This window comes from Microtus oregoni, unplaced genomic scaffold, assembly GCF_018167655.1.
Source record: "Microtus oregoni isolate MIOR12 unplaced genomic scaffold, Mior012 000015F_ref0000493, whole genome shotgun sequence".
Taxonomy (NCBI): domain Eukaryota; kingdom Metazoa; phylum Chordata; class Mammalia; order Rodentia; family Cricetidae; genus Microtus; species Microtus oregoni.
This window is the reverse complement of record NW_024543074.1, coordinates 46,989,504-47,003,916: the sequence shown is the minus strand read 5'-3', so window position 1 is coordinate 47,003,916 and position 14,413 is coordinate 46,989,504. Positions and strand designations below refer to the sequence as shown.

The window sequence follows — 14,413 nt, the reverse complement described above, 5'->3', positions numbered from 1 at the left end:
TTTTATTAAAAGTGAAAAATTACAAAGCTGGTCTGTTGGTATTACTGTGATTTGGAGCTATTCTACCTAGTTATTCTTTTCCTAGAGTGTTTTTGTTGCTGCTGCTTTGATTGCTTTAAAGTCATTTGTAACTAAGATCTGTTGTCCTGTGTGCTGTTATCTAAGTGTACTAAATATGAGAATGGGCAGTTAGAGGGAACTGAAGAAATGGCTCAGTGGTTAAAAGAATGTTTTTCAGTTTCAAAGGACAGAGGTTCAGTTCCCAGTACTCATGTCAAGTGGCTCACAAGTACTGTCTGTCTCTGGCTCCAGGGAGCTCTGACGTCTCCAGTTTCACATGTGCATATTCACACATAAACACGTAATTTTAAAATCTTTTCAAGATAAAGTGGCAAAGAAAATTCAAAGTTTACGTTTTTTTCATACAAAACCATATCAAAGGACATTTGGCAAATGTAATACCTGTAAGAAATACTGAAGACTGCTGTTATTTAGAGATGATGGCCTTTCAATTCTGGAATCAAGAAATGGGACTTTTCAAAAGATTACTAAACCATGTGAGTTAGCCCCTCTTCAATGGGATTAGTGTTCTGGTGAAATACTGAACACTTGCTGTTTTTCTGCTATCTTTCAGACACCACAAGATGATGCCTCTGAAAGATATGATCATTTTCACCAGGCAGCAAAGTATCAGCCCTTAAAAGTTGCATTAATATGATGGTTCATCTTTATTAATTTCACTGGATTTAGAACCACCTAGAAGGCACACCTCTGGTCATGACTGAGGGTATTTTCAGAGGTTTAGCTGTGGGGCAAAGAATCACCCTAAATATGAGTGGGATCGTCCCATGGACTAGATTTTGGACTGGAAAAGGAATAGCAAGCTGATTACAAGAATATTTCAGTTTCCAGATCCACTAAGAGCAAGAAACCTTACACTCATACGACCACAGTCTGCTACCACTATGCCTTCCTTGCCTAGTGTGATCTATGCCTGTGTTACATATAACTATAGTGACTAATAATTATTTATAATTGGGGGTGGTGAGACAGGGTTTCTCTGTGTAGTCCTAGCTGTCTGGAACTTACTCTATACACCAGGCTGGCCTCAAGCTCAGAGATTTGCTCGTCTCTGCCTCCTGAGTGCTGGTGTTGAAGGTGTATGCTGCCACTACCCAACCTATATAACTTTAAGTTAAAAATTCCTCATTTTCAGTAGTCACAGATCCTCCACTGAGAAAAGTTGTGTTGCATATTGCTGGTCCTGACCCAGAAATTCTGTGATGTGAAGATTCTCTGCAAAATACTCTAAGGACATCAGGAGACAACCACTCGGATCAGACAGCACATCACAGTGCTGGGAATGAACAGCACTTGGAAATAAAATTTGGAATCAACTGAGATGATCCACATCTCTTCCTGCTGATGGCTGGGTTTGGAAGGAACTCAGAACCACATAAAGGCTAAGGATTAGGGAGGGTTTACAACTTCCTGGGTAAGTTGAGGTCTGCTATTTTATAACATTTAATGTTGCTTTAACAGAAAATCTCTGACTAGGTAGTTCAAAATGAGTTGCAACACAGTCCATTGCTCTCTCGCCCCCGTCCCCCCTCCCCTGGCAGCAGAGCAGCCCTTGTTAGTGGCAGCAGCAGTGGCGGCTCCATGGCTCAGGCCAGGCCTTTGAGCATAGCAGCGGTACCAGCCTAGTTTTTAAAAGCAGTTGTTGCTCTCCTGAGAACTTGGATTAGATTCCTGGTTCACAACACTCTGTAGCTCCAGTTCTAGGGAATTCCACACTCTCATCTGGCTTCTGATGACACCAAGCATGCACATGGTACAAAAACAGACTTGCACACAAAATACCTATACCCATAGAATAAATTACTCATAAAAAGGGAAAAGGCTTTCCAGGACAGGCTCCAAAACCACATAGAAACCTTGTCTCGAAAAATCAAAAAAAAAAAAAAGGGGGAAAAGGCAGGTGTCTCTGTCTGTGTTGCCTGCTAATAGGACCCATAGGTTCTAGCAGATTGTTTCATCCAGCTCTACTGAAGAGAAGGCGCTTAGTCTCACTGCAGCTTGATAGGCCATGATATCACAGGATGCCTGACTGTATCAGAAGAGAAACAGTAGAGGAAGGGTGTATGGGGTGATGGGAGAATGGAAGGGGTGAGGAACTGTGAAGAGGGGAGTGTAAACTTTGGAATGAAAAACAAGAATAAATAAATAACCACTACAAGAGTAAAAAAAAAAAAAAACAGAAGAATATAGTCAGTTGTCAAGGTTTCTGTCCTGCCCGGATCCCACAATCGTTAAGTCCCAAAAAAATCACACAGAGGTCTACATTAGTTATAAACTGATTGGCCCATTAGCTCAGGCTTCTTATCAACTCTTATAACTTATATTAGCCCATTATTCTTGTCTATGCTAGCCACGTGGCTCAGTATCTTGTTCAGTGAGGCAGTCACATCTTGCTTTTTCTGTGGCTGGATCAGGACTGCAGAATCAGCTTTCCTCATTCCAGAATTCTCCTGTTCTCATCGACCCACCTCTGTTTCCTGCCTGGCTGTCCCACCTATACTTCCTGCCTGGCTACTGGCCAATCAGCATTTATTTAAAATATAATTGACAGGATACAGACCATTATTCCACAGCAGTCAGTGGTCATTTCAAACATGCTTTTAAGTTTTGAAGTGTGAATCTAATTAGTCTTAATCAATAAAAACCCAGAGTCAGATATTAGATTAAAAAATGAAAGATCAGAGAAGCAGAGTAGCAACCATAGTCCCTTCTTACCTCTACAAAATCGAATCCTAGACCAAATGGGAGCAATCCTATCTCTACAAATCCTCAGACCAAAAGGGGGTGATCCTATCTCTATAAACCCTCAGACTGAATGGGGGAGATCCTGTCTCTATGAATCCTCAGAATGAATAGGGGATCCAGTCTCTATCCACCTTATATTCCTGTCTCCACCTTCCTAGTGCTGGGATTAAAGGTGTGAGCCTCCCATGTGCTGGAATCAAAGCCATAAGATCCCAAGTCCTGGGATCAAAGGTGTTACCCACCTCAACCCAGCTCTAATTCTAGACTGGTTCAATCTCCTGTATCCCAGAGTGACCTAGAACTCCTGATCTTCCAGCTTCTTCCTCTAAGTGCTGGTATTAAAGGTGTGTGCCACAATTGCCTGACCTCTGTGGTTAACTAGTGGCTAGCTCCATGCTCTGTTCTCCAGGCAAGCGCTACTTCTCAAGAACACAAACAAAATATCATGCAACAGTTTTCACTGTCAGTTCTTGGATGATGTAACACAAGCACAGAGTGCATTCTTGTTGCTCCCCTTCCACCCTTTCTCACCTCCTAACTGGGTGAACTACCCCACTACTCCTGACTGGTCCCTTTCTCAGACTTCAGACTAGTTTTGTTGTGTGTGTCACTAAATTTCATTAGCTCCAAGTTATGGTTGAATTCTTCTATGTGCTGACGTCCAGTTAGATCAGCACCATTTGCTGAAGATTATGACGTTTTTCCAGTATGGATTTATGGCTTCTTTATAAAAATTCAGGTGTCCAGAGGTATGTGTACTTATGTATGAATCTGCAATTGGTTCCATTGATCAATACATCAATTTTGTGCTAATTTCATATTTTTTTATTACTAGAGTCTGTAGTCCAAATTGAAATCAGGGCCGGAGATACTTCCAGCAGTTCTTTTATGTTCAGGATTGTTTTAGTTATCCTGGGTTTTTATTTTTTAATATGAAATAGAGGATTGTCAGCCGGGCGGTAGTGGCACACAACTTTAATCCCAGCACTTGGGAGGCAGAGGAAGGCAGATCTCTGTGAGTTCGAGACCAGCCTGGTCTACAAGGGCTAGTTCCAGGATAGGCTACAAAACCACAGAGAAACCCTGTCTTGAAAAAAACAAACAAACAAGCAAAATAGAGGATTGTCCTTGCATGGGCTTTAAAGAACTGTGTTGAAATTTTTATATGGGGATCACACCAAATCTGTAAATTTGCTTTTGGTAGTATGGCCATTTTTACAGTCTTAATCCAAGTGAGCATGGGGGGGAGGGGGATCTTCCCAACTTCTGATATCTTCTTCAATATCTTTCATCAAAAACGTAAACATTTTGTAATATGTACCTTTCACTTGCTTGGTTCGAGTGGCCCTGAGATATTTTGTATTGTTTAAGACTACCGTGAAAGGTGTTGTTTCCAGGATTACTTTCTCAGTCTCTTTGTCCTTTGTATGTAAGATGCTGATTTTTTTTTTGAGTTAATCTTGAATCCAGCCCCTTTGCTGATAGTGTTTATGAGCTGTAGGAGTTCTCAGATGGAATTTTTAGGATGACCTATACATATGAACTGTCATCTACAAAGGATGATTCTTTGACTTCTATCTTTCCGGGTTGTATCCACTTGATCTCCAGGCAAAACTTCCAGTACTATATTAAATAGATATGGAGAGTGTGGACATTCTTGTCTTGTTCCTCATTTTAGTGGAATAGATTAGAGTTTCTCTCCATTATAGTTGCATAGTAGACTTGCTGAAATTGCCTTTATTTTGTTTAGGTGTGTCCTTTCTATCCCTGATTCTACAAGACTCTTCTCCTAAGAGGATGTTAGATGTCATCAGAGGCATTTTCTGTCTTTTGCTATTGAGATGATCATGTTGTTTTCCCTTCGATTATTTATGGGGTGAATATCATTTACTGGTATTTGTATGTTGAATCGACCCTGCACCTCTGGGATGAAGCCTATCTAATAATGGCAGACAATCTTTTTGCTGTGTTCTTGGAAATGGTGGTCAAGTATTTTATTGAGTGTTTTTGCAGCCATGTTCATAAGTGAAATTGCTCTGGAATTTTTTGAGCCATTGTCTAGTTTGAAATAGGGTAACTGTGGCTCAAAAAATGAGTTGAGCAATGTTCCTTCTGTTTCTATGTCTGGAATCATTTGAAAGTATTGGTATTAATTCCTATTTGAAAGTTAGGAAAATTTCTGTGCTAAATCTATCTGGCCATTGGCTTTTTGTGGGGTGGGGGAATCTTTTAATGGATGCTTCAGTTTCACTAGGGTTATAGATTTATCTAGTAAGTGGTACATATTGAGAAAGTTGTGCATTTCATTTAGATTTTCAATTTTGGTGGAGTACAGGTTTATAATGTGTCTCCTTGCGATCCTCTGGATTTCTTTGGGTGTCCCATGTTTATTGCTCTTTTCCTTTCTGATTTTGTTAATTTGGATATTCTCTCTCTGCCTATTAGTTATTATGGCTAAGGGTTTGTCTATTTTGTTGACTTTCCCAAAGAACCAAGTATTTTTTCATTGATTCTTTGTATTTGTCTCTATTTATATTTTATTGATTTTAGCATTCTGTTTGTTTGTTTTGGGAACACAGTTTTGGCTCTACATATATAAGCAAAATGGTTCTTCATGGATCCTTCCCTGTTTCTTGGCTTTCTAAGTGTACATCAAGGTTTTGAAATAATGTGCTGCTCTCTGTTCAGAAATAAGTACATATAATTTAAAAGCTGTTTGTAGCCGGGCGGTGGTGGCGCACGCCTTTAATCCCAGCACTCGGGAGGCAGAGGCAGGCGGATCACTGTGAGTTCGAGACCAGCCTGGTCTACATGAGCTAGTTCCAGGAGAGGCTCCAAAACCACAGAGAAACCCTGTCTCGAAAAACCAAAAAAAAAAAAAAAAAGCTGTTTGTATGCACCAGGAGTCTCTGTCTCTGAGCTGTGATTGGATTAAGTGATCAGCCTCTTGCAACTTTTGAGAACAGTCGAGTCTTCAATCCTGATCTACAGGTGCTGGATCATTGTCACCCAACCGGAAACTGGTTGTGAAGTTTATCAGGGAAACCACCTCTCTTTCAACCCTTTCACTCCATGCGGTTCCCCACCCCAGCTGTCCACTGCCAGGCCTCACTCCTCCGATGATTATTGATTAGGGGCAACCTTACAAACGACTCTTAGTTTCAAAATAACTGGCTAAAAACATCCTGTAGGTCACAATTTTCCCATCAAATTCAAGATGAAATGAGAATATTAGGGAAACGGTTTAAAGTATTTAATCAACAAGCCATGGTGACCCACACTTTAATTCCAGAGCTGGAGACTGGTAGCAAAAGCAGGACCTGTTGCATCTAAATAGTGAATTCCAGTATGGCCAGAATTATGTAGATATACAGGCTCAAAAATGATATTTGAATGTTGGACCTTGTTTTTAAATAGTGCATTGGATGTTTTCTCTTGAGCCTGTATCTTGCTGAGAAGCCCAAGAGTTCCAGAAATCTGGGAAATGCTCCAGTCTCAGCCTCCTGAGAGGGGATTAAAGGCTCCTGGTTAAGCTCTCCTGCTCCACCCTCCACACCCAGGTAGGTGGGTCTGATTCACTCCCATCCAAGAGCTTTATAAAGGCCCAGATCTCCACTTGGCTCTCAGACTCCAGAAGCCTGGAGAAGTACACACAGCTCTACCTCCACACTGCAGACTCTGCAGCACCAGGACACAGAGAACCCAGCTTCCAAGACTCTGTGAAGCACAACAAATCTCTCTGGTGAAAATGTAGGTGATTTGGGGATTGGGGGAGTCCACTCTTGTGTTTTCTGGAGGATGGCTGGTGTATTTCTTTTTCAATTTTTCTCATAAATTTTACAGCCCAAAAGTGTGTCTCTGACATCTGTCTCCTTTCCATGTGTATAGGAAATCACTGGTAGTCATAGCAAACCTCATGGACAGTGGTGGTACTGTGTGTTATACTGAGGAAACAGGGCAAAACATGGTTAACTATCTTGAACATGATCTCATGTCCACAGTTTGCAGAGGTACAGACTTCTGCACCCTTCTTCTTGGGCTTTCTGGGTCTTTCTTGGCTAACACAGCATCTCAATGTTTCCAAGGCTAGCCCAAACCCTACTATACTTCCAAGAATGATCCTGGACTTCTGAACCAAACTTTGGTTATAGAAGACCTGAGATTATAGACTAATGCAAGCACCCTTGAGATATAGATTTTGCTGCATGGAAACAGTTTTAATATTTTCTTTATTTATTTCTGAGCAGATGGAACCAGACCAAGAGGAACAATTGAGAAACACCGAAGAATTGAATGTGGAAGAGAGTGGGAAGCAGGAAGGACGAAGGCCCTCAGGTATTCAGAGGCAACCCCAAGTTAAAAACCAAAATCTTCTATCCTATTTCTTTCCTGGAGACTCACAGGCTTAAAGAAGACCTCAGCTGTGGACAGCTGTGTCAAGGACTGGCTTGTCTTCAGTGGTCCCAGGTTTCTGCCCTTCTTGCAAGAGACTCAAAGTCTCAGAGTTCTGTGAGAGTCTCCTGGGGGAGGGGGGTTAGGTGGGTTGAGTCTATGCAGGAACAATGTTAACAGGCAGCGCTTATCCCGTGTGAGCCCTTTCCATTCTGAAATGTGTTTTCTACAACAGAAGGAACCCACCTACACATGCAAGTCATTGTACACCTTAGTATGAAGAGCAGGGTAGTCAGTAATTTGGGCATGTGAGCAAGTGTTCCTAATCTCTTGAGAACTGAACAAGGACACTTCTGGCTTCTGTCAGAGTTCATGAAGGGTCCCTGGAAAAGCTGAGATGAGCCTGCTCGAAGCGTCAACGGCACTCATCACATCCCTCCTTCCCTTGCAGGTTCTTCCTGTCACCCATGGACTGACTCTGAAATCAGGATCTTCCTGGAGGAGTGGGAAGTAGTTGAGCGCAGAGTGGGAAACCCAGGCAGGAAGATCTCAGAGACGATCCAGGCTCTTTGCCTGCAACTCAATGAACGGAGAGGCCTAAAAAAGAGCTGGGAAAGCTGTGTAGACCTGTTACTGACCCTGCAGAATCTGCACAGGTCACTCTGTAGTGGCAGACCAGAGGCTGTCCCCTTGTTTTCTCCGTATTCCGAGGCCCTGTACAGGATCCTGGGCCGACCCCCAGGTTAGTCTCTTCGGTATTCCTCTGTCAAGCCCTCTAGAGAGCAGCATCAGCTGGCCTGCCCTTGATGAATAGAGCAGAGCACAACAAGTAGGAATCCTCATTCCCACGGCCCATTATTGCACACAGCAAACACAATGTCTGTCCTCTCTGTCTTCCTTCCTCTGCCATCCCAGGGGAATTGAAGTTGGGCATGTTCAAGGTGGATCGGTACACACGGGACAGATCATAACTTAGTATGAACCAGGGACAGTAAGGGTGACATTCTTATGAAGTCTCTCCAAGAGCAAATGTTTCTAACCTCCTGAGAAATGAATGCCCTCTGTCAGTGTGCACAATGGCTCCCTAGAAGAGCTGACATGTACCTGCGCATGGCGTCAAAGGCACTCATTACCTCCCTCCATCCCTTGCAGGTTCTTCCTGTAGCCCATGGACTGACTCTGAAATCAGGATCTTCCTGCAGGAGTGGGAAGGAGTTGAATGGAGAGTGGGAAACCCATGCAGGAAGATCCTGGAGAAGAGCTGGGCAATTCACCAGCAAATCAATGAGAGGAGGGGCCTGAAGAAGAGCTGGGAGAGTTGTGTGGACCTGTTGCTGACCCTGCAGAATCTGCACAGGATACTCTGTAATGAGAGACTAGAGGCCATTCCCTTGTTTTCTCCTTACTCCAAGGCCCTGTATAGGATCCTGGGCCAACCACCAGGTTAGTCTCTTCTGTATTCCTCTGTCAAGTCCTCTAGAGAGCAGCATAAGCTGCCCTGCCCTTCATGAGCATAGAGCAGAGAAAAACAGGTATAAATCCCCATTCCCACAGCCCATTGTTGTGCATAGAAAACCAGAACGTCTTTCCTCTATGTCATCCCAGAAGAATGTAAATCGGACATGTTCCAGGTGGACCAGAACATAGAGCAGATCATGGTTCAGTATGATTGAGGGAGAGTGAGGGTGCCATGCTTATGAACTCTCTTTGTTTCTTCTCCCTTCCAGGTCCTTACTGCCGAGATGGGTCTGGTATATGCCTGCCTGCCAAGAACTGTCAACCTTCCGTGAATCAGCCTTTAAATTGTGGTACCACTGTTTCTTTTACACAGCTTCAGGGGAACCCATTGTTTATGAGGTCTTCGAAGAATTCCGTTTCCCAGAGGGGACCCCCTGAAGCACAGCCATCCTTCGTCATTTCCACACCTACCTCCTGCCTGTGATCCAGGAGACCCCCATGTCAGGCAGTAACCTTGGTCTAACGCTGATTAGCACCCAGATCCTCAGTGAAGACAAGTGGAGTTTCTTGTTTCTCCTCTGAAAGCCTCAGGACCATGCAGCATTGAGGGCGTAGGCTTCTTTCTCTACCTCATAAGACAATGGGAAAATCAATAAAGGTCACTGTAGTAAAACACTCCTTCCTTGTCCTTGTTCTTCAGTGGGGTCTACAAGTAAAGAGGGGCTAAGGATTGTCACTTGAGGTTCCTCTTCTGGTGCCTTGGGACCTGCCCTCTCCCATCTATCCACACCTGGCTCCTGGTATAAAGTCTCTGTCCTCATTCCCACGGCCCATTATTGTTTCTGCCTTTCTTGTCTGCGGGGTTAGAGAGTGGAGACGTTAGGCGAGACACACGGCGGTGCGAGGTTAGGAAGGAGACACGGACACACGGCGGTCCCATGTGGGTGCACTTTAATGGGGGTGGGGTAACAACAAGTAAGGGACGGGTGTGCAGAGACGAAAGGAGAGAGGGAAGAGAGAGAGAGAGAGAGAGAGAGAGAGAGAGAGAGAGGGGCTCGTGGCAACCCCCCCCCCGGCTTTTAACGGGGATGGCAAGGGCGTCTGGGAGAAATGTCCTGCGCGTGCATTATCTGTAGTCCAGGGGGGTGTTGGGAGCTGTAGTTTCCAAAAGGAACAACATTTCACCCTTTTTGATTTTATTAAAAAAAATTGTGGGGTGTCTTAAAGGGTAGGGAATGGGTGTGTAGCCCGGTCTCTCATGACTGCTTCCTCCTGGCTTTGAGCATCGAGGGATCCAGTGAGTGCCCTATTATTCTGGCGATGTCCTCTTGGTTATGTCCTGTCCGCTGGCGTTTTGTGGCCGTGGCTGATTGAAGAAATTGCATCTTTCTGGCTTTTTCTGAGTAGCTGGGTCATCGTTAAGATGCTGGAAGACAAAAGTCGCATTAGTAGAAAAAAAATTAAAGGGGAGAGGAGGTTTGGAAAATTAAAGGGGAGATTTGGGGTGGGGGAGTCTTAGGAGGTCTGGGGTTAAGAATGATAAAAAATTAAATGATACTTATTACGTTAATGATCTGCTTGTGTTTGATTTGTTTAGGTGGGTCGGGCTGGCGTCCTGGAGCTTAAAGAAAGTGTCTTAAAAGAAAACAGATTTTAACCATATATTCCTTAACATTTCAGGGGTCACTGCTGCAGTCAGCGACTGACCTGTTATGTCAAGGAACTTTGTTAAGAATCTGCTTACCGCCTGAGCCCTTGACTCCGTATTTGATGATGGTATCTGTAACGACAGCTGGATGGTTATTTATGAATTTAAAGAAGGGAGGGTGTGTTAACACAGGAGGATTAAGTGGCGGATGGAACCACTGTTTTCCTTAGACTGGAGTAGAGGGGGCTGAACCTGGTGTCCTTTGGACTTAAGAGAACAAGGTCCTGTCTGAGTTACCGTGTATGAAGGATTATCTTGAGCCATGGAGATGAACGGTTTAAGATGTGACAGGTGAATCCAATGAGGAATTCCTTCAAGCTTGGCAGCCAGTCAAGGTGGAGTTCCTGTGACATCTTAACGAGAGCTTCGTTTAAAGAGCGGTTAGTCCGTTCTACCTTACCTGAAGATTGAGGGTGGTACGGTATGTAGAAGTTCCAGGGGATTTCAAGTGCTTTGGACAGATTTTGAGAAATCTGGGAAGTAAACGATGGGCCGTTACTTTTTGGCAGATCTGGCAGGAGGCTGCTGTAGCTTTTCGGAACCTGATATCCTTAGGTGTGGGTGTTTTAAGCGAATAACAATGGGAGAGTGGTGATTAGTGACTGCGGGAGCCTAGAGGGGCTTTGGAAGATAGAAGGGGCGGAGTAGGGAGGGGAGGAGACGCTTTCAGCTGCCTGTGTGACCTGTGGTTGGGAGAAACTTCCAGCTGCTTGCGTGACCTGTTGGATGAATATTTATATCCTCTTATTTCATGGATCCTGCATGATCTTTGAGAAGAAATCAATCCTGATGGATTAAACCCACACACCTTTAATCCCAGCATTCAGGAGGCAGAAGCAGGAGGATCTTTGTGAGTTCATTGCCAGCCTGGTCTACAGTGCTAGTTCTAGGAGAGGCTCCAGAGTTACAGCAAAAATCATGTCTCAGAAAAAAAAGAACAAAAAAAAAAAAGAAAAGAAAAGAAAAGAAAAATAAGGAAATCCAAGTAGACCACATGTGCCCAAATCTTCAAGCTTTGACAGTCTATGCATACAGAGTTTCCTGTCTAATTTTTATCCTATTTTGGAGTTTTGGTTTTCCTATTTATTGGGAAAGGTGGGTCAGAGACTGGAATGTGTACTTTCTGTTTTCCGTAATTACAGATGAACTCCAGTAGCACTGAGTCCCCAGTAGAGACCGCAGAGGTCCCCAGAGTCTGCTTAGTCAGTGTCTTTCCACCCCCATACGTCATCAGGTTCACTCAGTGGTGCATTGTACTGGAAACCCGAAGGCCAGGATTAGATTTAAATACCATCTCTTGTTAGAGGAGAAAAAGGCTGGAAAGTGTTGTGGAATAATATTTTGACTATGGAAAGATGTGTTGCATTTGTTTATGCCACAGGCTATCACTTTAACTGTGTGAAGCTGTGTTGCTGTTGTTTATGCTGAATTTAATTAAGAAAAGATGTGTTGCATCTGGTCCACCTTGCCTGCCCAAGGCACCTGATTGGCCTAATAAAAATCTGTGTGGCCATAGGTAGTCAGAGAAAAGATAGGTGGGGCTGGCAGGCAGAGAGAATAAGTAGGAGGAGAACTCTAGGCTCCAGGAGAAGAAGAGAAAGGAGAAGGGAGAGAGGAGAAAGAAGGGGACATGCCTTGAGCAAGAAGCCAGGCAGCCACCAGACAGCCAGACATGAGAACCAATGAAGGTCAGATATATGGAAGGAAAGAAAATTGAAAAGCCTGAAAAATAAAGAAAAATAAAAAGGTAGATGAAGAGAAACAGGTTAATTTAGGCTGAAAGAGCTAGCCAGAAATGAGATTAAGGTAGGCTGAGCATTCATAGCTAATGAGAAGTCTCCATGTCATGATTTAGAAACTGGTTAGTGGCCTAAAAGAAAAAGCCTAATAAAGGATAATTAGCAAAATGTGTGTCTAGCAGGTTTCAATACAGTATATGATGGGTAGCCGAGACTCTGCCTGGTTCCATGTGTAGTCAAGTTAGCAGTATAAACACAGTCAACAAAATAAATGCATACAATATATGAATACCAAGAACAACAATGAAATACCTATTTCTTGGATACTCTGGGATAGTTTTATCTATGTCAGTGAGTAATAAGGAGTTGACGGTACAGTAGACTTTCTATCTCCTACAGTCTCCTTCCATCCTACTCTCCCCCTTCTCCTCCACCCCTAGAGAAAGATACCTGCATCTGCAACCCTGTACAACTCTAATGGTTTGAAAGAGATAAAAAAGGAATCCCTATTTGTCTTTCCTGAGGATGAGTTGCCAACTGTGACTTAGCACAGCGGCCAGATGCTGGGATCCTCTGGGACAAAGGCAGGAGAAGGCTTGGACTGTGAAAGGATGGTGGGTTTCAGAGTGCTCATCTGGGATCCAGGGAATCCTCCCTGACACCACAGATGATGGGATTTGCTGTAGCTCTGCAGAAGGAGCAGGGATGCCATAACTCCAAGGTTGCTACATAGAAGAGGGCAAAACCATCAGAAGTTGAGTGTTCATAGAAAGCAGAGGTCGTCAACTCCCTCACAGAGAGGACCTGCCAATCACAGACACAGCGAGATCATAATCATGGTGCCCTCTGCTCTGCCTGAATCCAGCTACCAACTGTCCTTCCTGTGTGTCCACTGTGAACAAGTCCAAAACCAACCCCCTTGGGGCAAGAGGACACACTTTGAAAATCACTGCTACTTCAGCACAGGGTTCTGGTACTGAGATGTTTATTCTAGAGAACTGGAGATTTGCTCCACGTCCTCTATTCCCATCAGTAATCTAGTTTCTCTGGTCATTATCACCATCTTCCTCTTCATTATTTAGAATTTCCTCTACCCCAAGTCTGCTACCGCTTTTTGTTCTAATTTCTTCCCTCATCTTCATCCCCCAACAGAAGAGGTAGGCCTTGTATTGAAAGCACGTGGCTTGTGCCCGACTGCAGGCCCCAACATTCCTATCCACCAGGTGCCCTTACCTCTTTCTTTTTCCTTTCTCACGTAGTCAAGAGAGCGACCACAGCCCACATCTCCAAGTATTGTGGATTAGTTACAATTTGACAGAGTGATTATTAGGTTAACTTGAGAGTTTAAAAATTTCCATCTTAGTTGCTCTTTGAAATAGTACCTATTTGAAGGGATTTACCACATCTGGAAAAATCAACGAATTAGGATAAATCTTTGAGATTTTTGGTTTTTAAAATGGCTACAGGCTCTAAAGCATTTTGATTTTGGAAAATCATCAGTCTTTAAATTCCTGGGATGGAATTACAAACTATTGTTTATCTTGTTTGATCCAGACGGCACACCCACGTAGGGCGGGTCTGATTCAATCCCACAAGTCCTTTATAAGGAGACGGATCCCCACATGGTCTCAGACTTCAGAAGCCACAGAAGTGAGTGCAGCTCTCCTCTCCACACTCCAGGCTCTGCTGCACCCATCAGGGCACAGAGACCTCTGGGTCCTCACTCTGTGGAATAGTAGTAGGATGCCAAAGTCATCATCACACCTGGTATATGTCCCAGGAGACCCCAGCCTCTCTCAGAACTCTCAGATTCAAAGAACCATCCAGATCACCAGTGAAGATAATAAAAACCCAGGCGTTTTATTTCTGAAAAACTGTGTAAGCGCTTGTCATGTTATAACCAGTGACCCCCATGCCTCATATCAGAAAGCTCAGGTCCGTGCATTGTGGGTGTAGGTTTCTTTCTCTTCCTCACAAGAGAATGTGAAAGTTAATAAAGGCCATTGAGGGAAAGCTCTCCTGCATTGTCCCTGTCCCTTGAGTGGAGTCCACAGTGTAGAGGGTCTATGGATTGTCATTTGAGGTTCCTCTTCTGGTGCCCTAGGATTGGATGGGAGTCTCCTCTATAAGCTGTGAATATGTTTTATTACCATTGGTTAATAAAGAATCTGCTTTGGCCTATGGCAGGGCAGAATAATAGGTAGGCAGGAAGTCCAAACAAAGATACATGGAGAAAGAAGGTGGAGTCAGGAAGACTCCCTGTAGCTGCTGAGGAGAAAGGTACCATAAA

General features: G+C 43.8%; 1 protein-coding gene across 1 annotated transcript; it reads left to right on the top strand.

Moving 5' to 3' along the window:
* Positions 1-7,073: 7,073 nt before the first annotated feature.
* On the top strand, positions 7,074-9,114 carry LOC121456370. Its single transcript, XM_041664448.1, has 5 exons — positions 7,074-7,161; positions 7,670-7,960; positions 8,371-8,661; positions 8,824-8,881; positions 8,946-9,114. The coding sequence occupies exons 1-5, from the start codon at positions 7,074-7,076 to the stop codon at positions 9,112-9,114; spliced, it is 897 nt and encodes a 298-aa protein (XP_041520382.1).
* The last annotated feature ends 5,299 nt before the right edge of the window (positions 9,115-14,413 follow it).

Bases quoted from the DNA above. Each gene is read 5' to 3' on its own strand.
- LOC121456370 (XM_041664448.1), top strand. From the start codon at position 7,074: ATGGAACCAGACCAAGAGGAACAATTGAGAAACACCGAAGAATTGAAT. The intron at 7,162-7,669 runs GTATTCAGAGGC...CTTCCCTTGCAG, and splicing joins GGAAGGACGAAGGCCCTCAG to GTTCTTCCTGTCACCCATGG. The intron at 8,662-8,823 runs GTTAGTCTCTTC...ATGTCATCCCAG, and splicing joins GATCCTGGGCCAACCACCAG to AAGAATGTAAATCGGACATG.